Below are 23459 nucleotides of genomic sequence, written 5' to 3' on the forward strand. Positions count from 1 at the left end.
ACTAGAGTCAAAAAACATCGTAACATCATGGGACAGAGGGAGTAAAATCTAAGATTAGAAGCAACACTTAAGGCCTCATTCGGTTTGGAGGATTTTCGTAGGAAAAACATAGGAATAAGGATTCCAGAGGAAAATTTCCTATGTATGCATTCGGTTTGTAGGAAATGCGTGCAGGAATTTCGTAGGAATACTACTCATTTTCCGTGTTTTTGGAGGAAACTACACATCCACTCAAAGCTCATTTTACGCGTAGGAACGAGGCAAGTCAATTCCTTAGGATGGCAAGTGCCATCCTATCATATTCCTATACTACTCCTAATTCCTACGTTTTGATTTCCTCCAAACCAAATGAGCCCTAAGTAGGTAGAAATGTTCACTTCAATGTATTTATGTTGAAGCAAACTGTATCACAGATATTCACCACAATGTCATGGTGCATGTATGACTCATAGCAGATTCTATATAGTAAAATTGATCTGCCATTGTGATGTCAGCATGTTCTGATGCTCATTTAAAGGTCCTCAGGGCCGTTGATATCCTGAAATAAAAGAAAAATATTTTTTGTTATAGCAAAAGATGGATGGTGCTAGCAGCTTAATTTTTGATTGGGACATATGAATGGACATCTCAAATAAGGTTTTAGTTTGTTACCCAGAAACTAAATGATGAAAATTAGTCAATTATGTAAGACTTCTGATTATTTTAATGATGCCAGTAATTCTTTTGTTTAATTTGAAACTTATTCCTTTGATGATAAACAAGTAAACAGACAAGAACTAAGATCTCTGTTGCTTTTAAACTGCTGAATTCGTGAAACACCAATGAGAACGTGCATCTTGGGGAAGATACCTTGTTCTCAATCACTTTTCCATCTGGGATTTCCAGCTTAACACCAGGTTTTGCTGTGATGGTCACCTTGCCCTACAAAAGTTTAAAAAACATACATCTTTACTCCAAGGTTTAAATACTTTTGAGATGTATATCTTCATAAATAGCCATAAGTCAGAACAGCAATCATATGAGAAGCGAAGCTACACATTATCCAGGTAATGCATGCATTGAAAATAGCAGGTCATAAATAGTCTGAACATGTTGTCTAAGAACTGCAACGACAGTAAAGATTGTAATAATTCAACAACTTTGTCTGAATACCTTCAGCACGATGCCAGAACCAAACCAAACATCACCGGAAACCTTCAAGCTGTCGAGCTCAACAATGCTAGGAATCGACTTGAAGCGGCCAAGGAAGCACCCAACCTGCCAGTGTTTGTATAAAGAAGATCGGATTATTTACATTTGGAGTGCAAAAGTCAATGGTAAAACTCTTTCGTTCTGGCGAGGAGTTAGTGTTGGAGCCTGACCTTCTTGAACTCAGGGCCAAGTTCAATTGAGGGATTTGATGGATTTGTTCTAGCTGAATTGCGTGTAACGAAGCCATCAACCAGGGTATACAGATCAGACTGCAGGGTAAAAGTAATTTGAGTTAGAATTAGGAGTGTTAACTTAAAGAATTTGTTCAGCATATAGCACAAACCTGTACTAGCTGCAAATCTGATGTTGCCTTCACTGGTAGGAACCGGGACCTCGGAACATTCATGCCGATTGCGTGGTCAAAGAACTGATTCAAAAAAAAATATGATTTGTCATATTTATATCTAGCATAAGGCTATGATTATGGGTATATAGGTTAGTAGTAGTTTGTTAGTACCCTGATTGCGGCACCAGCTGCAGTTTCCAACTGAAGGACTTTCACGCCCTCAACTTCCTGAAATGATTTTATTGTCCATCAAAATTCATGTTAAATTATTCACAAATCATAGGTAAAACTAACAAAGCTCATGAAGCAATCCTTGTGTAAAAGTAGTTCTCTAAAATGCATTATTACCTTCGGGTTTGGAATGATCTCCATCTTGAGGGCATCAGCCTCAACAAGGCGCTTGATAGCCTTCAAGCTCACCCATCTATCAATCCAGGTAGCTGTGTTATATAACAATCAAATGATCTTTTAAAAACTGAAATGAGAACTATGAATTCACTTACAAGTTGTTAGTGTTGAAGATCTTGAATTTCTCGATCGATTTGAATTCATCCACCTACATTCAGATAAATGTGGAAGTAATCTCATAAATTATCTACAGTAACTTCTATCTGTTTCTGATCATTTATATTATATCATTGCAATTACTAGCTTATTACTTACATGTGCATCAGGAACTTGTGCAATCTCCAGAAGCTGGAAAAATAAAATGGAAACTTGTTGTCGTTATATTTAGGGAAAGCTAGGAGAAATGAGAAATGCCTAGTCCTAAAAGAGCATGTTTCCAGACGCGATTCTCCACTATCATTCATAAAATTGGTTTGCAAGCTTATGCTGCAACAAGGAACGAAATATAAGCTAACCTGAACCCTTCCTTCATATGAGATCAGTGTGCCACCTTTCACATCAGCCAAGGTTTTCGGGGTAACCTGAAGGAAGGCTGTTAAACTTCTTTACCAACAAACCAAATTTAATATATCTTCAATGTATATTTATGAAATTACATACCTCCATGCAGTATTCATTCTGCTTGTGGACCAAGTGGTTCAGTATCTCTATTCAATAGTTAAGTAAATAATCAGGGTATCTTTTTTCTGAGACCTAATTTTTTGTCAAAGTAAATATTGAATATACATAAGGATACTCATGTCGACTATAGCGCCCAAGTTGTCTGAGTTTGCGATGAAAACGTATTCTTTTCCCTGCAATTGTCAAAATAACAATAATGTTACATGCGTGGAAACTTGTGATGAAAACTTTTCCCCAGATGATTGCAAACCTGCGAGAGTAGTAAATCGAGCTTGCCGCTGTTCATCAGGGATGGGAAGATGTCACCATGGCCAGGAGGGTACCTTCATATTTGTGTAACAAAGAAGAGGTAGTTAAGATTAATCTGTGATTGTTGTTAGACAAGAATTTGCTGATCAGGCTATGAATGAATGTCTTACCAGCCATCCTTGTCAGTCTTCCCCTTGGAAGGCCACGGCAAGAACTCGTCGGCCACGACACGAGGATACTGGCTCTGCATATCAGAACAGAATTGGTAAATGTCATGAGCATACATACCTGACTGAAGCACCAAAACAGAATCTGTCTTGACATACCTGGTTGAACGTATGGATTTGAATGTTTGAATTGGCGTATTTCTCGACAATCTGCGGCGCAAAATGTACTAATCAGCACGATGAGGGGAAAATGTTTTTCAAACAGGATTCTAACCGCGAATGTCAGGAGAGATTCGGGTGATGGTGATTGATCTACCTTCGAGGTGTCATCATGGGTGTTGAAGGAGTTCATCAGGAGCAGCGGCACGTTGCTGCCATACTTCTTGTTCAGGGACTGTAAAAAGAAACAGTGTCAGTGAATGCAGCCTTACGAAAACAGGTAGAGCAACAGCATTTGCTTTGGATCTCCAAGAAAAAAAAGGACAATGGATGATCATGCATGCATGATGCTCGACCCCGGCCCCCTACCTCGATCTGGACCACGATCAGGTCGAGGAAGGTGAACCCGTTTCGCACCTCGATGACCGACCTATAATGTTCGTCGAGAGATCAATGTACTAACTGTCAGCACCATGTATGTGGATAAGATGAATGTGGCAGCTTACTTTGGGCCTGTGCACCCCATGGTGGTCCCCAGGCCGCCGTTGAGCTTGAGCACGGCGAGCTTGTCGAGCAGCGCCTTGGTCGCCGCCAGGTCTGCAAAAAAAAAATTCAGGAGACAGGTCAGCACAAAATTCAGTTTCGTGCCAAAGACGACGAAGGAGAAGGAGAAGGGGAAGGAGAAGATGGCCGTCTCATCGGCGCGCACCTTCCGGCGGGGCCGCTAGGGTGTCGTACGGCACCACCACCTCGTCGGTCGGCGTGTGGATCTTGCCCCACTCGATCTGTTCCTCATTGCCGCTTCTCGCCGCCAAAGAAAACCAACCATGGTCAGAACTCAAAACGGGAGCAGAACCATCGGTGATGCAACACGAAGAAAGAGAGATATATTACCTGAGGTAGCGGGAGACGAGGCTGATGAACCCGGACTTCTCCTTGTCGCTGCACGCAACGCGGCACAGAGAAAGAAATTAAGCAAGCGGTCCATCGGACAAGACATGCATACAGGTAAAGACATGCGGCAATGGCGCCGGCTGGCGTCCGATTGACAGGGAGCGAGCGACCGACCTGATCTGGCCGAGGCCGGCGACGGCCTCGCGCAGCTTGGCGAGCTTCTCGTCCGCCATTGTCGTTGCGAGAGAGAGAGAGCTTGGCGCGTGTGCGCGGAGAGATGTGCGTGAGAAGAGGAGGATCGAGGACGGTCGGAGGTAGGAGAAGGAGATGGCGCTGGCTATTTATACAAGGGAAACAGGGACGCCAAAGGAGGGGACGCGCGCGAAGTTAACGGGCGGACCGTTAACAAGCTTTGCCATTCAACAAAAATCTTGACAGCTAAAAATTAATAGTGCCAAAAACTAAATTGAAAAAATAGTAGGTCCCACCAGCTATCATCTATTCTTTATTTGAAAAAGGCCGGCCCTATATTAAGTATCACAATACCTCACAAAAACACCCTTACAAAAAATAGAAATACATTTAAAATCATAGGGTGCCTCGGTACCTTTTCTCTTGCATCCACCGACGGCGTGTCGTGAGCATAGCGGCCGCCTCTGGGTCTCCACCTTAACGGAGCAAACTTTTTGAAACACGGGAGTTTGTAGAATTAGTGGATGAGAAGTCGTCGATGCCAACAGACACAATCTGCCAAGTAAATCGTCGCCCTGGAGAAAAAAAACATCGATAATGGCTTATAGGAACTCCAAATACCACGAAAGTGGGCTGAATCCAGACAGATCCACCGAAAGCCCAAAGAGTCTTGGAAGTCCTGAGACACAGCTCCACCCGCCATCTGCCGGTGAAAAGCACACCAACATAAAGTAAATAGCGTGAGGAGAACATTATTCCTAAATTGGGGCAATGCCGCCTATTCGCCGCCCCACAACAAACACAATGACTCCCTAAAGAAAATTTGACAAAAAGATCACCATGCCGTTTACGACAGGTTCGAGTTTGATGTCGATCGGCCACTGATTAATTCATCGCTCTTGTGTCCCCAACACACCCAATACAATGGTAAATTGTATAGGTGCATTAGTTCGACGAAGAGAGGGTGATACAAGTGCAATATGGATAGTAGATAATAGTTTTTGTAATCTGCAAATATAAAAACAGCAAGGTAACTAATGATAAAAGTAAGCACAAACGGTATTGCAACGCTAGGAAACAAGGCCTATGGTTCATACTTTCACTAATGCAAGTCCTCTCAACAATAATAACATAATTGGATCACATAACTATCCCTCAACATGCAACAAAGAGTCACTCCAAAGTCACTAATAGCGGAGAACAAACGAAGAGATTATGGTAGGGTACGAAACCACCTCAAAGTTATTCTTTCCAATCAATCCGTTGGGCTGTTCCTATAAGTGTCACAAACAGCCCTAGAATTCGTACTAAAATAACACCTTAAGACACAAATCAACCAAAACTCTAATGTCACCTAGATACTCCAATGTCACCTCAAGTATCCGTGGGTATGATTATAAGATATGCATCACACAATCTCAGATTCATCTATTCAACCAACAGATAGAACCTCAAAGAGTGCCCCAAAGTTCCTACCGGAGAATCACGACGAAAACGTGTGCCAACCCTTATGCATAGGTTCATGGACGGAACCCGCAAGTTGATCACCAAAACATACATCAAGTGAATCACGTGGTATCCCATTGTCACCACAGATATGCACGGCAAGACATACATCAAGTGTTCTCACATTTTTAAAGACTCAACCCGATAAGATAACTTCAAAGGGAAAACTCAATTCATTATAAGAGAGTAGAGGGGAGAAAACATCATAGGATCCAAATATAATAGCAAAGCTCGCGATACATTAAGATCGTATCACCTCAAGAACACGAGAGAGAGATCAAACACATAGCTACTGGTACATACCCTCAGCCCCGAGGAAGAACTACTTCCTCCTCATCATGGAGAGCACTGGGATGATGAAGATGGCCACCGGAGAGGGGTTGCCCCCTCCGACAGGGTGCCGGAACGGGTCTAGATTGGTTTTCGGTGGCTACGGAGGCTTCTGGCAGCGGAACTCCCGATGTATTGTGTCCCCAGACGTTTTTAGAGTATATGGAGATATATAGGCGGAAGAAGTACGTCAGGGGGGCCACGAGGGGCCCACGAGGGTGGAGGGTGCGCCCAGGGGGGGCGCCCCCCTACCTCGTGGCCTCCTCGAAGCTTCGCTTATGTGGACTCCAAGTCTCCCGGGCTTCTTCTGATCCAAAAATAAGTTCCGTAAAGTTTCAGGTCAATTGGACTCCGTTTGATTTTCCTTTTCTGCGATACTCTAAAACAAGGAAAAAACAGAAACTGGCACTGGGCTCTAGGTTAATAGGTTAGTCCCAAAAATCATATAAAATAGCATATAAATGCATATAACATCCAAGGTTGATAATATAATAGCATGGAACAATCAAAAATTATAGATACGTTGGAGACGTATCAGCATCCCCAAGCTTAATTCCTGCTCGTCCTCGAGTAGGTAAATGATAAAAACAGAATTTTTGATGTGGAATGCTACCTAACATATTTCTCTAAGTAATTCTCTTTATTGTGGCATGAATGTTCAGATCCATAAGATTCAAGACAAATGTTTAATATTGACATAAAAATAATAATACTTCAAGCATACTAACTAAGCAATCATGTCTTCTCAAAATAACATGGCCAAAGAAAGCTATCCCTACAAAATCATATAGTCTGGCTATGCTCCATCTTCACCACACAAAATATTTAAATCATGCATAACCCCGATGACAAGCCAAGCAATTGTTTCATACTTTTGATGTTCTCAAACTTTTTCAATCTTCACGCAATACATAAGCATGAGCCATGGACATATCACTATAGGTGGAATAGAATGGTGATTGTGGAGAAGACAAAAAGGGAGAAGATAGTCTCACATCGACTAGGCGTATCAACGGACTATGGAGATGTCCATCAATAGATATCAATGTGAGTGAGTAGGGATTGCCATGCAACGGATGCACTAGAGCTATAAGTGTATGAAAGCTCAAAAAGAAACTAAATGGGTGTGCATCCAACTTGCTTACTCACGAAGACCTAGGGCATTTTGAGGAAGCCCATCATTGGAATATACAAGCCAAGTTCTATAATGAAGGATTCCCACAAGTATATGAAAGTGACAATATAGAAGACTCTCTATCATGAAGAACATGGTGCTACTTTGAAGCACAAGTGTGGTAAAACGATAGTAGCATTGCCCCTTCTCTCTTTTTCTCTCATTTTTTTATTTTTTTATTTTTTATTTGGGCCTTCTTTTTTTATAGCCTCTTTTCTTTTTTTTATTTGGGCTTCTTTGGCCTCTTTTATTTATTTATTTTCGTCCGAAATCTCATCCTGACTTATGGGGGAATCATAGTCTCCATCATCCTTTCCTCACTGGGACAATACTCTAATAATGATGATCATCACACGTTTATTTACTTACAACTCAAGAATTACATCTCGATACTTAGAACAAGATATGACTCTATATGAATGCCTCCGGCGGTGTACCGGGATGTGCAATGATGCATGAGTGACATGTATGAAAGAATTATGAACGGTGGCTTTTCCACAAATACAATGTCAACTACATGATCATGCTAAGCAATATGACAATGATGAAGCGTGTCATAATAAACGGAACGGTGAAAAGTTGCATGTCAATATATCTCGGAATGGCTATGGAAATGCCATAATAGGTAGGTATAGTGGCTGTTTTGAGGAAGATGTATGGTGGGTTTATGGTACCGGCAAAAGTTGCGTGGTACTAGAGAGGCTAGAAATGGTGGAAGGATGAGAGTGCGTATAATCCATAGACTCAACATTAGTTATAAATAACTCATATACTTACTGCAAAAATCTATTAGTTATCGAAACAAAGTACTACGCGCATGCTCCTAGGGGGATAGATTGGTAGGAAAAGACCATCGCTCGTCCCCGACCGCCACTCATAAGGAGGACAATCAATAAATACATCATGCTCCGACTTCGTCACATGACGGTTCACCATACGTGCATGCTAAGGGAATCACAAACTTCAACACAAGTATTTCTCAAATTCACAACTACTCAACTATAATGACTCTAATATCACCATCCCCATATCTCAAAACAATTATCAAGTATCAAACTTCTCTTAGTATTCAATACACTTCATATGAAAGTTTTTATTATATCCCTCTTGGATGCCCATCATATTAGGACTAAATTCATAACCAAAGCAAGTTCCCATGCTGTTTAGGACTCTCAAAATAATACAAGTGAAGCATGAGAGTTCATCTATCTATTTCTATAAAATAAAACCACCACCGTGCTTTAAAAAGATATAAGTGAAGCACTGGAGCAAATGACAAACTACTCCAAAAGATATAAGTGAAAATCAATGAGTAGTCGAATAATTATGCAACTATATGAAGACTCTCCAACATTTAAGAATTTCAGATCTTGGTATTTTATTCAAACAGCAAGAAAAACTAACAAAATAAATTTACGCTCCAAGAAAAACACATATCATGTGGTAAATAAAAATATAGCTCCAAGTAAAGTTACCGATGAATGAAGACGAAAGAGGGGATGCCTTCCGGGGCATCCCCAAGCTTAGGCTCTTGGTTGTTCTTGAATATTACCTTGGGGTGCCTTGGCATCCCCAAGCTTAGGCTCTTTCCACTCCTTATTCCATAGTCCATCGAATCTTTACCCGAAACTTGAAACTTCACAACACAAAACTTAAAGTAGAAAACTTGTGAGCTCCGTTAGTATAAGAAAATAAATCACCACTTCAAGGTACTGTAATGAACTCATTCTTAATTTATATTGGTGTTAAACCTACTGTATTCCAACTTATCTATGGTTCATACCCTCCGATACTACTCATAGATTCATCAAAATAAGCAAACAACACATCGAAAACAGAATCTATCAAAAACAGAAAAGTCTGTAGTAATCTGGATCAAACGTATACTTATGGAACCCCAAAAAATCTAAAATAAATTGCCGGACCTGAGGAATTTATCTATTAATCATCTGCAAAAAGAATTAACTAAATAGCACTCTCCAATAAAAAATTGCAGAAAATCTCGTGAGCGCTAAAGTTTCTGTTTTTGACAGCATGATCAACAAGACTTTCCCCAAGTCTTCCCAACGGTTCTACTTGGCACAAACACTAATTAAAACATAAAAATTCAATCATAACAGAGGATAGATAAATTATTTATTACTAAACAGGAGCAAAAAGCAAGGAACAAATATAAAGTTGGGTTGCCTCCCAACAAGTGCTATCATTTAACACCCCGAGCTAGGCATGATGATTTCAATGATACTCACATAAAAGATAAGAATTGAAACATAAAGAGAGCATCATGAATAATATGACTAGCACTTTTAAGTCTAACCCACTTCCTATGCATAGGGATTTTGTGAGCAAACAACTTATGGGAACAATAATCAACTAGCATAGGAAGGCAAAGCAAGCATAATTTCAAAATTTTAAGCACATAGAGAGAAAACTTGATATTATTACAATTCCTACAAGCATATATTACTTCCTCATAATAATTTTCAGTAGCATCATGAATGAATTCAACAATATAACCAGCACCTAAAGCATTATTTTCATGATCTACAAGCATATAATTTTTATTACTCTCCACATAAGCAAAATTATTCTCATTCGGAATAGTGGGAGTATCATAAGAAACTCGAATACTATAAATTGTTTCCATATTAAAAGAGTAATATTCAGAAAAAGGGAAATCATAATCATGACAAGTTTTATAAATATAATCATCACTACTTTTTATAGCATATGTATCATCACAATAATCATCATAAGTAGGAGGCATGCTATCATCATTATAAATTTGCATATCAAAACTTGGGAGACTAAAAATATCATCTTCATTAATCATAGCTTCCCCAAGCTCGGGACAAACATTAATTGCAGCAAATATATTCTCAAAAACATCATCTTCATCAAACATAGCATCCCCAAGCTTGGGCCTTTTCATACCATAATCATAATCACTCTCATCATTAATAGTATGGATAGCACCAATGGTATAGTAATTATCATATTCTTTCAAGCAAGTGCCAAAAATATTTTCAAGATCATAAGAAGTATCATTATCTTCCACAATTATATTTTCATGAGGCACAATAGTAATAGGAGCAACACTATTTGGGGGAGATATCTTTTTACCTCTCTTCCTTTTTTTTCTTCTTCTTCACCACATCATGTGTGGGTTCAATCCTCTTTTTGGAGCTCCTTATTAATGAGATTGGTTGAATAGGAGGCTCCTCCTCGTTACCTGATTCATCATAAGAAATAATAGGAGGATATTGGGAAGTCTCTTCCCTTTAATTAGTATTCTCTTCATCTTCTATTTGTTTTCTTTTCTTTATGTAATTGGCAATATAAGGATTTTCAATGCAATTCACTGCATAATACATATAAAATTCCTCTAGATCAAAGCCAAGCAGTTTATAATGGGCAAATTCTGTAAGATCCCCAGTTACATGTTTCATTTCTTCGTAACCCATAAGCAAACTAAGTTCATTATGATGTGCAAGGGAAATCAAGTCATCACAATTTTTGGACATGATACGATTATGAAACAATTTGCATTGGGTACTGAAATGATCATGTTCATTGCAAAGCTCACAAGTATGGCCAAGATAATTTAAATTTTCAACACATTCATCTAGCCTTTCTTGCAACAATTTAGTTTCTAAGTACTTATGCCTCTTGCAATATCTATCTTCCCTATTTGGTGTGTACTTACAAACCCAATGTACTCCACAAAAATTGTCATGTTTATAGGAGACGTTTTCATCATAACTAGTGCAATCATCATTAGTATCATGGATATTCAAAGAATTCGTACTAACAACATTGCAATCATGCTCATCATTCACATATTTTATGCCAAGCATTCTATGTAATTCTTCTTCTAGTATTTGAGCACAATTTTCCTTTCCATCATAATCACGAAAGATATTAAAAAGATGAAGCGTATGAGGTAAACTCAATTCTTTTTTTTATAGTTTTCTTTTATAAAATAAACTAGTGATAAAACAAGAAACTGAAAGATTCGACTGCAAGATCTAAAGATATACCTTCAAGCGCTAACCTCCCCGGCAACGGCGCCAGAAAAGAGCTTGATGTCTACTACACAACCTTCTTCTTGTAGACGTTGTTGGGCCTCCAAGTGCAGAGGTTTGTAGGACAGTAGCAAATTTCCCTCAAGTGGATGACCTAAGGTTTATCAATCCGTGGAAGGCATAGGATGAAGATGGTCTCTCTCAAGCAACCCTGCAACCAAATAACAAAGAGTCTCTTGTGTCCCCAACACACCCAATACAATGGTAAATTGTATAGGTGCACTAGTTCGGCGAAGAGATGGTGATACAAGTGCAATATGGATAGTAGATAATAGTTTTTGTAATCTGCAAATATAAAAACAGCAAGGTAACTAATGATAAAAGTGAGCACAAACGGTATTGCAATGCTACGAAACAAGGCCTAGGGTTCATACTTTCACTAGTGCAAGTCCTCTCAACAATAATAACATAATTGGATCACATAACTATCCCTCAACATGCAACAAAGAGTCACTCCAAAGTCACTAATAGCGGAGAACAAACGAAGAGATTATGGTAGGGTACGAAACCATCTCAAAGTTATTCTTTCCAATCAATCCGTTGAGCTGTTCCTATAAGTGTCACAAACAGCCCTAGAGTTCATACTAGAATAACACCTTAAGACACAAATCAACCAAAACCCTAATGTCACCTAGATACTCCAATGTCACCTCAAGTATCCGTGGGTATGATTATACGATATGCATCACACAATCTCAGATTCATCTATTCAACCAACAGATAGAACCTCAAAGAGTGCCCCAAAGTTCCTACCGGAGAATCACGACGAAAACGTGTGCCAACCCCTATGCATAGGTTCATGGGCAGAACCCGCAAGTTGATCACCAAAACATACATCAAGTGAATCATGTGGTATCCCATTGTCACCACAGATACGCACGGCAAGACATACATCAAGTGTTCTCAAATCTTTAAAGACTCAATCCGAGAAGATAACTTCAAAGGGGAAACTCAATTCATTACAAGAGAGTAGAGGGGGGAGAAAACATCATAGGATCCAAATATAATAGCAAAGCTCGCGATACATCAAGATCGTATCACCTCAAGAACACGAGAGAGAGAGAGAGAGAGAGATCAAACACATAGCTACTAATACATACCCTCAGCCCCGAGGGAGAACTACTCCCTCCTCGTCATGGAGAGCACCGGGATGATGAAGATGGCCACCGGAGAGGGATTGCCCCCTCCGGCAGGGTGCCAGAACGGGTCTAGATTGGTTTTCGGTGGCTACGGAGGCTTCTGGCGGCGGAACTCCCGATCTATTGTGTCCCCGGACGTTTTTAGGGTATATGGAGATATATAGGCGGAAGAAGTACGTCAGGGGGGCACGAGGGGCCCACGAGGGTGGAGGGCGAGCCCAGGGGGTGGGCGCGCCCCCCTACCTCGTGGCCTCCTCGAAGCTTCCCTTACGTGGACTCCAAGTCTCCCGGGCTTCTTCTGATCCAAAAATAAGTTCCGTGAAGTTTCAGGTCAATTGGACTCCGTTTGATTTTCCTTTTCTGTGATACTCTAAAACAAGGAAAAAACAGAAGCTGGCATTGGGCTCTAGGTTAATAGGTTAGTCCCAAAAATCATATAAAATAGCATATAAATGCATATAAAACATCCAAGGTTGATAATATAATAACATGGAACAATAAAAAATTATAGATACGTTGGAGACGTATCAGTCACCCCACCAGCACCGATGCCCTCTTCTTCGACGATCCAGCCAGACCGGCCCGCCGATGAAGATCTACACGTTGGATCCCTCCGGCTTCACCAACGCCACCGTCGCGCACCACCTGACGAAGACCGCCGCTATAGCACATATCTCTTTCGCCGTCCCACAATAACCCTCCAACACTTCGATAGCAGGCCTTGATCTAGACCTCCCCTATGTAGTTGGCGCCGCACAGGCTTAGCCCGACGATGAGAGGGGAAAATGTCGGGTGGTGGCTAGGATTTCTATGTTGCATATCTTAGAAAATGATTCACTAAAATTGCCCATCGGTTATCTGTGAGATTTAACTAAATCTCATCTAAATAACATCAACATAAAAATGTTATTTTCTTTTTCTTCTTTCACTTTTACTTATTTACTCATGTTAGATCGGGGGTGCAACTTTAGTTGTTCGTGATCCGTGGACATGCAGTTGTGCACAATCAGGGGTGCAAGAAGTATAGTTGCACGCGGATAAGCGGACGTGGAAACATACTTGCAGGCATCGTGAAAAAAGAAGTGCAACATGAATGAATTTGTCAGTCCAAGCAAATCAGTGGTCAGTCAGACTGTTTGTTAACAAAGTAGGAAAATCATAGGGCACAACTGAATGTGATACCCACACATTGCGGCAGCACGTTTGCTCAAGATGTATGTCTAATGGAAAAGAAGGTGAATCATTGCACGAAGTGGCGTGATACCAGGCGTTGCTTGAAAACAGATTTAACTGTTGTTTTTCTAAAATGAAGTTAAGTTGAAAGCAATTAAATGACTTGACTCGAATTCGACAGAGATGGCATATGAATATTCTTCCTTCCCAACTTCCAGCAACAATTTCATACCACCATAAACCAGCATCGTGAACCGCGAAACAGGAATCGTTCCATTCATCAATCGTATTCAAACCCGCACCGCACCGCACCGGGGGCTGCAGATCTTAACACACCTAAACGACCAGGATTTTACCATCTATATGTATGTACAAACTACCCTCAAAAAAAAAATATGTATGTACAAACAAAAGAACAAGACCAGCAGGCCGTTCCTGGTCCTATGGCATCTAACCTTTTGTCTACTGTTCTTCTATCACCGTTACATTCATGCGCCGATGTATACACAGACATGGAGGAAGCATTCAGGGTTCCTCAGGTTGTTGGCCACCCAGAGAAACGGCGTATCCAGGCCGAGCTCCATGCCTTGTATCCTCACCAGCTTCACTCTGGCCTTCTTGGCCACATCCATCTCCTGTGGACTTGCCGAAGCTGGTTCTCTGTCGCGAGGAGTCCCTGGAGTGGTATCTGAATCGCCAGGTGCCGAGTCTGGACCAGCAGCTCTAGCTGTGGGCTTCGAGCCAAAGAACTCTGGCAGCAACGTCTCCAAGGCATGTTCCAGGGTAGTTATCCTTCTACCTGCAAAACAGCACGATGTGTATATGTGAAGGAAATCTCACTGTTATCGCAGCTCCACAACAACCATCATGAAGCAAAGAATGTGAGCGGAAGGCAGTTCGTAACATGTAGTTTGGACAGTTTCAGGGGGTGATTATACTCAGTCACACTTGTTTCCTCGTTAAAGATAATAAAATGTTAGACCCATTAGTTTACAGCCCTTTGCCCTGGCTTGCTCAAAAGGGGTCGCAAAGCAGAAGGTTAAATAGTAGCAGGGTCTTTACAATAGATTGATAAATATCCACTTAAAATAACAGAAGCTGCACCAGTTTCTCAATGGAAGAAATATACATGTGCATGCTTCCCAGTTTGGGGATAACCTCCAGATGGCGGTAATACAAAATACTCCTACTTAATATTTTTCTGAAAAGCACTACTACATGGTTGGTGATTACGACAAGCAAAATCCTTCCTCAATCCATACTGGCATTCAAATGATAACATAAATGTTGGCAGCAGAGCTACATACCTCCCTCCTTTCGGATCTCGAATGGCCGATTTATATAGGATACACTTTCCCAGTCACTGACAGGAATTGCATCTTCTAAATACTCAAGGTCTTCTTGAACTCTGCGCACGTATAATCGAACAGGTACCCTGCCTAACCAGGTATTAATTGAATAGATCTATCAGAGCAATGATTTCTTAATGTGGCACAAATCCATTTTTATCATAGCCGTATTTTAATGTCATATGAATACAATAACGTATAGGTCCATCATTGTATAACTTGAAAATGTATATGAAGTTTTAAAAATGTGAAAAGCATGCAACAATTAACTAATATAAAAAATGCCCAGACAAAAAAAAATGGTATGAAACATTCAGGTAATACAAGAGTAGACAACTCAGTGACAGAAGAGCATACATGGTTTGACAGATTCAGGCTCATCAGAACCTTGTCGAGGCTCTAACGAGGAAGTCCAGAAGTACTCTTCAAACGGTCCAAGCTTAAGCTTGGTAGAGATATTCATATAACTATCCGCATCTCCTATAATAAACAAAATAACACGTCTGTAATCAAAGCATGAATGAAGGTCACAAGCATTGAGAGAATGGATCTTCCACAAATGGTAGAAACTAGGTATACTTCGTACAGAAAGGTAGTTTCTGGCGAGCATACTTCTCCTCACTGATTCCCACATAGCAAGTTGATCAGCCTGGGACATTTTCATCACATTCTTACTGTTTCCAGTTATGATGAAGGCAGCCTGAAAAAGAGAAATTATTACGTTATTGTTTGAGATCGGAAGAAAGAGTTGCCGGGTAACACCTAGTTCTCAAAACGAACCTCTTTCAGGGAATTGTTGTAGTTCCACTTTACACTATCTTCACCTTCGCATGGTGATAATATATCTGCAGGATACCCCCTAAAATGAACCTATAAATTTGATGCGTAAGTTGTGTGCATATGGCGAACAACTGGAGCAAGTAACAGGGGATACCACATAGAAACGGAATAGCAGATTCATGCAAATGACTTGTGTTTTCAGAAAGACTAACATCTCAATAAGAAAATGTACCCTATAGGGATAGATGGTTATAAACTTGGTTTCTAATATTCGTACACTGATGGATGGCTGATTGCAAATAAGCAAGGATTACAAAATGTGTGGCATGCATATAAATATTTTTACACTCTAATTGGTAATTTATTGGACTTAATTGCTAAGTAAGTAACTAACTAGATCCTGAGGCATTATGGCATAAATCTCTAACAGTATTTCCAGCAAACTTAAACATTAAGAGAGAGTAAACATTTTTTTATCAAAAGGTTTCTCCTAATCCAGTATCACATTATGGCATAAATGAACCTTCAACACCAAGAAAAACACCTTGCAAATTAAACAAAACATAAAAGAAAATATGTATAAACAAAAGTCCTAGAGGACTCATAGTCTTACCGTTAGATTCCATGGCCTTTCTGGTTCAGCACAAAGAAGGTCGAAAAGAACACCAATGGGCATATACCTAACAATGCGAAGATATAAAGTGCTGTCAGCAAATAAAAGCGACAGCAATAACATGGGTTCTGAAGATTTAATAAGGCGATAGACCATCGTTAATATTAGTAGGAGATAACATATGTTACCATTTTAGTGGCAGCCCTTTATACTCAAACCAAACAGTATCGACGCCTGGTGGGAGTGAACTGCTGAAATGAGCCTTTATGATCGAGACCAAGAGTGGGAAATACCCAATTCTTGGCCCAAAAAGCTGTTGTAGACAAAATAAAGATCAATGAATGAAACAAACACTCCTATGGGAAGGAAGATGAATGCTTTGGCAGGAGTGAAAATAGAAGTAGTGTAGCGTACATGCCACACACAGGGGTATCATCTTATTTTGTTACGCTTGCGGATAAGAAGAAAATAAACAGTGGCAATCATGTGGAAACTCTATGCAACAACAGATGCCAATAAAAGGCGAGCAGCAATTATCTAGCATACCACTATCAGCTCAGGCTTTAAGCTAAAATAGATTGCAATGTGAAAGAGGAATACAGGAGTATATTTTGTGGATACAGCAAATGTGCTGAAATTTGAGATGGGCTCTAGGCCCATATAGCAATTTCTGAAAAATCTCTAAGGGCCCATGTGGGTTATATGGCACTAGGTGTAGTGGGAAGTTTAGTCCCACCCCGCTAGTGGAAGGAGAGTTGGAGTGGTTTATAAGGGTTTCTCTTCTACATGCTATTGGAGCTTGAGAAGAGAAGAGGCCCTCGCGCACTCCTCCGCCGCCCGCCTCGGCACGACGCGCCGCGCCGCGGGATTGAGCCGAGCCGAGCTCACACCTACGCGCTTATTTTTGCCAGTCACTAACGGAGAGTTCTCTGACAGCTGGGCCACGATCTGAGACGTCGGATCGTGGGCTGTCACGGACTCGGACGTGGGTCGAGCCCACGTCTCTCCACGCGGCTGCGTCTATATAAGTGTGTGGTGTCTCCTAACCCTAGCCGCCACGAACAGATCACATCTGCTCCACGCGCATGTCCACCGTCGTTCCTTTGCTGCTGCTGCCGCCGGTGACTCCATCCCGTCCGACAGCTGGGCCACGATCTGAGACGTCGGATCGTGGGCTGTCACGGACTCGGACGTGGGTCGAGCCCACGTCTCTCCACGCGGCTGCGTCTATATAAGTGTGCGGTGTCTCCTAACCCTAGCCGCCACGAACAGATCACATCTGCTCCACGCGCATGTCCACCGTCGTTCCTTTGCTGCTGCTGCCGCCGGTGACTCCATCCCGTCCGCCGCGTACACGGTCGACGGGAGAGCAGGTCTCCGAAACCACGCCCTTCTGGTTCCTGTACGGGGTGAGGGGCGAATAGGTTTTTGGGCAGCGATTACGCGACTGCTCGTTTCCGATCGTCTACTTCCTCTATGTCCGTGTCGCCTTCATCATCACCATGTCCACCGACACCGAACGTGCCGCCGCCGAGAAAGCTGAAGCCGACAAGAAGGCCGCCGAGGACGCCGCTGCCACCACCAAAGCCGCGGCCTCTGCATGACCTACTGGAGGGTATAACTCGTTTATCCCGCTCCTACTGTTTTCTGTTTTAGCCATGCTAGCGTTATACGTAGATCTTTCTGCAATTAGCGTAGTGCTGGCTTAACTGAATATCAGTATGTGTTTATTTTTGTCAATATCGTGCTAGTGATTTACTCGCGGATTAATTTAATCAAGAAATTGCCTATTTACTCAACAAAATGTATATTTATCTTCAGCATATCAAACATATGCAGAGCATGCCAGCAGCAAACTTAGCCTCTTACATAAACAGGATACAAAACATACTTGAAAAGATCATGCAAGCTAACTGATAACTTCATTGCTTGTGAAGAACCACAAGCAGAATCACCTCCATGCTCATATGCAAGAATATACTAGTCCCACAAAGTTGTACTAAAACAGCGACAATTAATATAGATTGGAGGGAGTAACAAAATTTGTCAGAGGGTTTGCCTTTAAAAATTTTAGGCTTTTGGAGCTCACGGGCAGGCTGGACTAAAACCTATCAGCAACCGTGATCCTAGCATCCAGAACTCGAATCGCGCGGCGCCGAGATTTGGGATTTCGGATGGCGAGCACAGTGGATGGGGAGTGGCTTCTTACATGGAAGGGCGGGGGCGGTGGGAGCGCGGCGACGTCGGCGTCGTGGAGGTGGACCTGGAGCGGCACGGCGCCAATCCAGTGCCACCCCGCCGCCTCCTCCGACCACGCGTCCCGCGGCGGCGCCGACATTGCTCGCGCCGGCGGAGGACGACGGACCGGTCCCGCGCGCGCGCGGTAGACTCAGCCGAGATCGCCGCCGGCGATGCCTCCTCCACCGCCGTCCCGCGGACCAATCTGCCTCGGCTCGGAAGTTCGGAGCTTCGGATGCTTTGCTTCTGCTTGCGGAGAGGAGGATTCTTCTGATGAAGAGGGAGGAGTTGGAGTCGGGGCCAAAGCCCCTCTCTTTTTTCTTCACGTTGCCGCGATGGATTTGATTCGATATCCACCGTCCGATTCTGAAACGTAGTTCATCCGAATCAAGTCTCTCCTCCAAAAATTCCATACATAACAGATCCAACCGCATATTTTTTTTGGGTCCAACTATGTTACATCTAGATGTGAGATATTATCTCACATCTAAGTTGATTTCATCATCTGTTTTGTGGCCCCTTTCACTTGTTTTTTTTTCATATTTTTTAACAATATATACACAAGAAAGCTATCACGATTCACGTATAGCTACACGCGCTCAAAAAAGTTCGGCCGTGGCCGCTACACATGCACGCTACTGTAGATCAATCAAAGTGCTTGCTTGTGTGCTTGGTTTGAGCTAGCTTTGCACATACGAGCGAACGGCAGGGAACTTTGAATATTTTTCTGTAAAAGGGAGCAAATTTAAAATACGAATATTTTTTGGAAGTTGTGGACATTTTGCGAACATATTTTGAATCTTGAACACAATTTTGATTCCATTTAAAAAAACGAGATCATTTATTATTATTTTTAATCTTTTTGAAAGTTTTAATTCTGAACATTATTTAGAAAACGTGAACAATTATTGAAATCTGAATTTCTAAACGAACAATTTTTAAAAAATACATTGACATTTTTCAAAATTTGACTTTCTGATAACAGAAAAGAAAAAATAATTAAATAAATAAAATTGCATGTTAATGGTGAACTTGCAACTAGGACAAAAAAGTTTCGACCCAGTTGTGAGTCGGTTGTGGATTTGCAACTCGGGTAAAAGAATGTCAAGCTCAGTAGTTAGTCGATGATGGACTTGCAATTGTGTCATAAAAATCTTGGTCTGTTGCGAGTCAAGGATGGAATTGCAACTCGGGAAGAAACATAATCTAGGGTGTGTTGCGTGTCAATGGGGAACTTGCAACTGGTTAAAAAATGGTCTGGCCTAGTTGTGAGTCGATGGTTGACTTGCAACTACGACAAAAGAATCAAAGGTCACGCTTGCATGTCGATGGTTGACTTGGAACTGGTATAAGAAAAGGGTCAAACCCAGTTGTGAGCCGATGGTTGACTTGCAACCTGTAATGCCCGGATAATTTGGGTACAGTAAAACCCTCCTAATGATGCCATGACATCTGCGATTACTGTTACTAATCTCGGGATAATTCGAAGCCGTGTCAAATTCAAGCTTAAATTTAAAGTTGACAATGAAAATTTTCAAATATTAAAAATAAAATATTCGGGCTATGTCTATTATTGCATCGGTAATTATGGTGAAGTAAACACATTTTTATAAAATGCCTAACTGCTTTTAAATGAATTAAAACAGAAAAGAAATAGTAAAAGAAAATACAAAGGGGAAAAACAAACAAAAAAAGAAAAGGAAGAGAAGGCCCCCCACTGGGCTTCGGCCCAGCAGGCCGGCCCATTCGGCCGCAGGCCCAACCGGCCTCCCCCCACTCCCCCTTATCCACTCATCCCCGAAACCCTAACCACCCCGTCGCCCCACTGACCCCACACGTCAGGTTGACCAGTCAACCCCTGTTGACTGCTGACGTCAGCATGACATCATGCTGATGTCATATATCCATTTTTGAATTAAATTAAATATCAGAAAATGATTTAAATCTTTAGAAAATCATATCTTTTAATCCGTAACTCGGATGAAAATACTTTCTACATGAAAGTTGCTCAGAATGATGAGACGAACCCGGATACGCAGCCCGTTCATCCGCCACGCACCCCTAACATGTCAAACTCGCAACTTTCCCCCTCCGGCTCCTCTGCCCGAAAACACGAAACACCGAGGATACTTTCCCGGATGTTACCCCCCTTCACCGGTATCACCTACTACCGCGTTAGGGCACCTCTAACGTCTTTACTTGTCATGTCATGCATCACTATGCATATGCTTGCTTATATATTTATTGTTTCTCCCCCCTCTTCTCTCGATAGACACTGAGACCGACGCCGCTGCTACCCAGTACGACTACGGAGTTGACGACCCCTCTCTCTTGCCAGAGCAACCAGGCAAGCCCCCCCCCCTTGATCACCAGATATCGCCTACTCTCCTCTATACTGCTTGCATTAGAGTAGTGTAGCATGTTACTGCTTTCGTTATTCCTATCCTGATGCATAGCCTGTCCTTGCTACTACTGTTGTTACCATTACCTGCTATCCTACTGCTTAGTATAGGATGCTAGTGTTCCATCAGTGGCCCTACACTCTTGTTCGTCTGCCATGCTATACTACTGGGCCGTGATCACTTCGGGAGGTGATCACGGGCATATGCTATATACTTTACACAGTTTCATTACCTGTGGTACTGTTCGGAGATGGGGGCTGAAGGGGCAGGTGGCTCCATCCCGGTAGAGGTGGGCCTGGGTTCCCGACGGCCCCCGACTGTTACTTGAGGCGGAGCGACATGGCAGGTTGAGACCACCTAGGAGAGAGGTGGGCCTGGCCCTGGTCGGCGTTCGCAGATACTTAACACGTTTAACGAGATCTTGGTATTTGATCTGAGTCTGGCTACTGGCCTATACGCACTAACCATCTACGCGGGGACAGTTATGGGCACTCGACGTTGTGGTATCAGCCGAAGCCTTCGTGACGTCAGCAACGGAGCGGCGCGCGCTGGATTGGACTGGAACGCCTACTAGGCTAGGTCTGCTTCCGGCCGCCCACGCAACGTGCAGGTGTGCTAAGGGCGATGGGTCCAGACCCCTGGGCGCTTAGGTTTAGACCGGCGTGCTGACCTCTCTGTTGGTCTAGGTGGGGCTGCGACGTGTTGATCTTCCGAGGCCGGGCATGACCCAGAAAAGTGTGTCCGGCCAAATGGGATCGAGCGTGTTGGGTTATGTGGTGCACCCCTGCAGGGAAGTTAATCTATTCGAATAGCCGTGATCTTCGGTAACAGGACGACTTGGAGTTGTACCTTGACCTTATGACAACTAGAACCGGATACTTAATAAAACACACCCTTCCAAGTGCCAGATACAACCGGTGATCACTCTCTCATAGGGCGACGAGGGGAGGATCATCGGTTAGGTTTATGCTATACGATGCTACTTGGAGGACTTCCGTCTACTCTCTTCTACATGCTGCAAGATGGAGGTTGCCAGAAGCGTAGTCTTCGAAAGGACTAGCTACCCCCCTCTTATTCTGGCATTCTGCAGTTCAGTCCACATATGATACCCTTATTCCATTTGATACCCATGCATATGTAGTGTAGTTCCTTGCTTGCGAGTACTTTGGATTGTTGGAAATATGCCCTAGAGGCAATAATAAAATCATTATTATTATATTTCCTTGTTCATGATAATTGTCTTTATTCATGCTATAATTGTGTTATCCGGAAATCGTAATACATGTGTGAATAATAGACACCAACATGTCCCTAGTAAGCCTCTAGTTGACTAGCTCGTTGATCAACAGATAGTCATGATTTCCTGACTATGGACATTGGATGTCATTGATAACGAGATCACATCATTAGGAGAATGATGTGATGGACAAGACCCAATCCTAAACATAGCACAAGATCGTATAGTTCGTTTGCTACAGTTTTCCAATGTCAAAGTATCTTTTCCTTAGACCATGAGATCGTGTAACTCCCGGATACCGTAGGAGTGCTTTGGGTGTGCCAAACGTCACAACGTAACTGGGTGACTATAAAGGTATACTACGGGTATCTCCGAAAGTGCTGTTGGGTTGACATGGATCAAGACTGGGATTTGTCACTCCGTATGACGGAGAGGTATCACTGGGCCCACTCGGTAATGCATCATCATACTGAGCTCAAAGTGACCAAGTGTCTGGCCACGGGATCATGCATTACGGTACGAGTAAAGTGACTTGCCGGTAACGAGATTGAACGAGGTATTGGGATACCGACGATCGAATCTCGGGCAAGTAACATATCGATTGACAAAGGGAATTGTATACGGGGTTGCTTGAATCCTCGACATCGTGGTTCATCCGATGAGATCATCGAGGAGCATGTGGGAGCCAACATGGGTATCCAGATCCCGCTGTTGGTTATTGACCGGAGAGCGATCTCGGTCATGTCTACATGTCTCCCGAACCCGTAGGGTCTACACACTTAAGGTTCGGTGACGCTAGGGTTGTAGGGATATGTATATGCAGTAACCCGAATGTTGTTAGGAGTCCCGGATGACATCCCAGACGTCACGAGGAGTTTCGGAATGGTCCGGAGGTAAAGATTTATATATGGGAAGTCCTGTTTCGGCTATCGGGACAAGTTTCGGGGTCATCGGAATTGTACCGGGACCACCGGAAGGGTCCCGGGGGTCCACCGGGTGGGGCCACCTGTCCCGGGGGGGGCCACATGGGCTGTAGGGGGTGCGCCTTGGCCTACATGGGCCAAGGGCACCAGCCCCAAGAGGCCCATGCGCCTAGGGTTTCAAGGAGGAAGAGTCCTAGGAGGGGAAGGCACCTCCTAGGTGCCTTGGGGAGCAAGGATTCCTCCCCCTTGGCCGCACCCCCCTAGGAGATTGGATCTCCTAGGG

The 23459-nt window shown here is 42.6% G+C and overlaps 2 protein-coding genes across 2 annotated transcripts; both read right to left on the minus strand.

The window, feature by feature from the left end:
• Window positions 1-362: 362 nt before the first annotated feature.
• LOC147963609 (UTP--glucose-1-phosphate uridylyltransferase-like) lies at window positions 363-4356 on the minus strand. Its single transcript, XM_087531101.1, has 21 exons — window positions 4210-4356; window positions 4036-4083; window positions 3851-3942; window positions 3648-3738; window positions 3511-3571; window positions 3299-3376; window positions 3142-3192; window positions 2986-3059; window positions 2817-2889; window positions 2682-2739; window positions 2546-2592; window positions 2401-2466; window positions 2201-2233; window positions 2041-2093; window positions 1886-1961; window positions 1709-1765; window positions 1535-1618; window positions 1362-1460; window positions 1153-1257; window positions 850-921; window positions 363-538 (listed from the first exon to the last, which is right to left on the minus strand). Exons 1-21 carry the CDS (start codon window positions 4266-4268, stop codon window positions 512-514), a joined length of 1404 nt encoding a protein of 467 aa, XP_087387227.1. The 5' UTR covers window positions 4269-4356; the 3' UTR covers window positions 363-511.
• Window positions 4357-13985: 9629 nt separating this feature from the next.
• On the minus strand, window positions 13986-18836 carry LOC125515404 (autophagy protein 5-like). The gene is made up of 8 exons (XM_048680871.2): window positions 18586-18836; window positions 16565-16689; window positions 16377-16443; window positions 15764-15853; window positions 15596-15683; window positions 15341-15463; window positions 14942-15073; window positions 13986-14433 (listed from the first exon to the last, which is right to left on the minus strand). Exons 1-8 carry the CDS (start codon window positions 18712-18714, stop codon window positions 14123-14125), a joined length of 1065 nt encoding a protein of 354 aa, XP_048536828.1. The 5' UTR covers window positions 18715-18836; the 3' UTR covers window positions 13986-14122.
• Between the last annotated feature and the right edge of the window lie 4623 nt (window positions 18837-23459).

This window comes from Triticum urartu, chromosome 6A, assembly GCF_056163025.1.
Source record: "Triticum urartu cultivar PI428250 chromosome 6A, HENAU_Tu73, whole genome shotgun sequence".
In the NCBI taxonomy this organism is placed as follows: Eukaryota; Viridiplantae; Streptophyta; class Magnoliopsida; order Poales; family Poaceae; genus Triticum; species Triticum urartu.

Coding starts and splice junctions, on each gene's coding strand:
- LOC147963609 (XM_087531101.1), bottom strand. CDS start 4,268: ATGGCGGACGAGAAGCTCGCCAAGCTGCGCGAGGCCGTCGCCGGCCTC. Junction 2,234..2,400: donor CATATGAAGGAAGGGTTCAG/GTTAGCTTATAT, acceptor TTATTTTTCCAG/CTTCTGGAGATTGCACAAGT. Junction 1,962..2,040: donor ATCTTCAACACTAACAACTT/GTAAGTGAATTC, acceptor CTGGATTGATAG/ATGGGTGAGCTTGAAGGCTA.
- LOC125515404 (XM_048680871.2), bottom strand. CDS start 18,714: ATGTCGGCGCCGCCGCGGGACGCGTGGTCGGAGGAGGCGGCGGGGTGG. Junction 16,690..18,585: donor CACCGCCCCCGCCCTTCCAT/GTAAGAAGCCAC, acceptor TGTCTACAACAG/CTTTTTGGGCCAAGAATTGG. Junction 15,464..15,595: donor GTGGGAATCAGTGAGGAGAA/GTATGCTCGCCA, acceptor TGTTTATTATAG/GAGATGCGGATAGTTATATG.